The sequence below is a fragment of the Berghia stephanieae genome, unplaced genomic scaffold (assembly GCF_034508935.2).
Source record: "Berghia stephanieae isolate SIO BIC M18660-M18661 unplaced genomic scaffold, UCSD_Bste_1.3 scaffold287, whole genome shotgun sequence".
NCBI classification, from domain to species: domain Eukaryota; kingdom Metazoa; phylum Mollusca; class Gastropoda; order Nudibranchia; family Aeolidiidae; genus Berghia; species Berghia stephanieae.
In genome coordinates this window covers 7131-10000 of record NW_027624033.1, presented here as the reverse complement: position 1 = coordinate 10000, position 2870 = coordinate 7131, and the positions used below count along the sequence as shown (strand labels likewise).

At 31.3% G+C, this 2870-nt stretch overlaps 2 protein-coding genes across 2 annotated transcripts in view; both read left to right on the top strand.

Moving 5' to 3' along the window:
- LOC144961531 (uncharacterized) overlaps positions 1-2645 on the top strand; it is a 9770-nt gene extending 7125 nt beyond the window's left edge. The window contains exons 5-6 of the mRNA XM_078894687.1: positions 1841-1935; positions 2230-2645. Coding sequence (XP_078750813.1) covers positions 1841-1935; positions 2230-2448 — 314 coding nt within the window. The 3' untranslated portion in view covers positions 2449-2645. The remainder of the gene's footprint in view (positions 1-1840; positions 1936-2229) is intronic.
- Positions 104-1065, top strand: LOC144961529 (uncharacterized). Its single transcript, XM_078894684.1, has 2 exons — positions 104-419; positions 921-1065. Exons 1-2 carry the CDS (start codon positions 223-225, stop codon positions 1063-1065), a joined length of 342 nt encoding a protein of 113 aa, XP_078750810.1. The 5' UTR covers positions 104-222.
- Positions 2646-2870: the final 225 nt, after the last annotated feature.

The following is a 2870-nucleotide window of genomic DNA, read 5'->3' as shown; positions in this document are numbered from 1 at the left end:
GAAGGAAGACGACGGTGGATCCAAGTCTTATAAGATCACTCAGCACAGCCTTCCCAGAGTTTCAAAGAACTTTGCCAAGATTGAAGATAAAACTTTAACAGATAAAATGCGAGCATGGCCTGAGGACAAAGACCTCAGCACAGACCTCCAACAAAAGACTTGTTTAAAAGCCTGACGGACGATTCCACATGGGCTGACACCTCCAGAGTTCGAGACACATTAATGACTGTTCTCGCTATAGGCAGCATGTCCCGTCTTGGAGCCTTGCGAAACTTGTCTGTTGATGAGTTTCAGGCGGCTCGCGAGACTGACCAAAATAATGATACGTATCGAGCAGAAGTAAACCAGCACAAAACCATGAAGACATATGGTCCAGCGGGCATTTATTTCACACCTACCCTAAAAGCCCACATTGAAAGGTAACAGTGTGATACTATTATTTATTATTTTATTATTATTATTATTATTATTATTATTATTATTATTATTATTATTATTATTATTATTATTATTATTATTATTATTATTATTATTATTATTATTATTATTATTATTATTATTATTGTTATTATTATTATTATTATTATTATTATTATTATTATTATTATTATTATTATTATTATTATTATTATTATTATTATTATTATTATTATTATATTATATTATTATATTACTATTATTATTTATATAATGTTAATACTTGAAGATAATCGTCAATAGAATTGGGTATTTTGCACGTCCCCCCACCCCCAACCCCCCCCTTAAAAAAACCCCGAGAAAAATAAAACAACAAAAAACAAAACAAAACAAAAAAGCAAAAGAAACCAACACAAAGCAGAACACAGAGCAGAACACAGAAATACTTATTCTGTTTATTTTTGATTTTTATGTGGTGTTTTTTTCTTCTATTCTTGTTTCAGCAGAGGGAATCACCTGAAGAAGTTCAGTCGGCCATATCCGAAGCGATGCATCACAGTTTGCAGGTACACAGGGAATCGTATGCGGCCAAAACTCACGACAAAACTATATATAAAGGATTGCAAGCCATTGGAGCAGGTACAGTGATGTGAAAAAAGTTGGGGCGAGGGTCTTTCTTACATTTTTCTGGTCTTTGAGTAGGTTTATTGGATATTTTGGCTATAATAATAATAATGATAATAATAATAATATAATAATAATAATAATAATAATAATAATAATAATAATAATAATGATAACAATAATAATAATAATAATTATAATAATAATAATAATAATAATAATAATAATAATAATAATAATAATAATAATAATAAAATAATAATAATAATAATAATAATAATAATAATAATAATAATATAATAATAATAATAATAATAATAATAATAATAATAATAATAATAATAAATAATAATATAATAATAATAATAATAATAATAATAATAATAATAATAATAATAATAATAATAATAATAATAATAATAATAATGATAATAATAATAACGTCCTGGGTACGATTCTCGCTCGGCCCATAGTTGATGTAATGAACTGACAAACCAACAGGTAACCATTGTGTTGTTCAAGGGATGCAACTCGAGAAAATAACATAGGGTGTACAAATACCAAGGATTAATTCCCTTTATAAGTTTATATCAACACTTCGACTACTACAGTTGTGTCTTAGAAAAAAGGCTATGCACCTGTCTTTCTTACATTTTTCTGGTCATTTCTCGGAAAAAAATAATGTCATAGTGTTAGCTGTGGGACGGTAAATGAGTAAGCATTTCTTTTAAAAAAGCTAATAATCACACGGCTTTAGATGATTCAAATATCTATGTTTATTTTTTTTTAAATTAAACAGATACAAGTGTGCTCTATTTCACAAAGACTTTGTCTGCAATAAACCCGGAGACGTGCCCCAATAATTGCATCAGAGAAGACAAGGTCTTAAAAGGCGTAAGTAAATTATGAGTTTGGCTTTGTTTCCTTTGTCTACGTAATACAAAAATTACCGAGTAAAGGATCGGCTTCTACTGGGAGATAATTTGGAAAGTTCGGGGTGGGGGGGGGTGGTGGTTTTTTGGGGAGGGGGGGGGGGGGGTCCTCTAAGGAGATGTAAAGAGATTTATCTAATTCTTAAGTTACATCGGAGTAACAAAATACCTCCCCTCCCACTCCCCACTCATGTAGATTAATTCTCTTCTAGTACAAATACATTTTCTTTTTCTTTTCTTTCTTATTTTACCCCAGATATATGTGACGGCCAGGAATAAATTTACTATAGACGAACCTCAGATGGCCTTCCATTATTTAGGAGCCTATAGAAGGAAGACGACGGTGGATCCATGTCTAATAAGATCACTCAGGACAGCCTTCCCAGAGTTTCACAGAACCTTTGCCAAGATTAAAGATAAAACTTTAACAGATAAAATGCGAGCATGGTCAGAGGACAAAGACCTTATTTTCTAAAAGCCTCCACAGTCCATTTCTTTTCTTTTATTATGACAACAAACCAACGTTGAACTGCATCTCACTCCCTGGGAACATATAGTCGGCCGTGGAAGAAAGTTTCGTCAAACAGCTCATATATATTTATATATTGCCTGAAATTCCAAAAAAAATGGTATACTAATTGTAATTCTTTTAATAATAAACTTTGAATTTTATTGTAAATTCTGTCTCGTTTTCACAGAAGGAGAAGAAGAAGAAGAAGAAGAAGAAGAAGAAGAAAGAAGAAGAAGAAGAAGAAGAAGAAGAAGAAGAAGAAGAAGAAGAAGAGCGATGAAGATGTAGCAGAAGAAGAAGAAAAAGAAGAAGAAGAATAGAAGAAGAAGAAGAAGAAGAAAGAAGAAGGCTATGTGGTCTAGTGGTATGACACTCGCTTTCCTGGG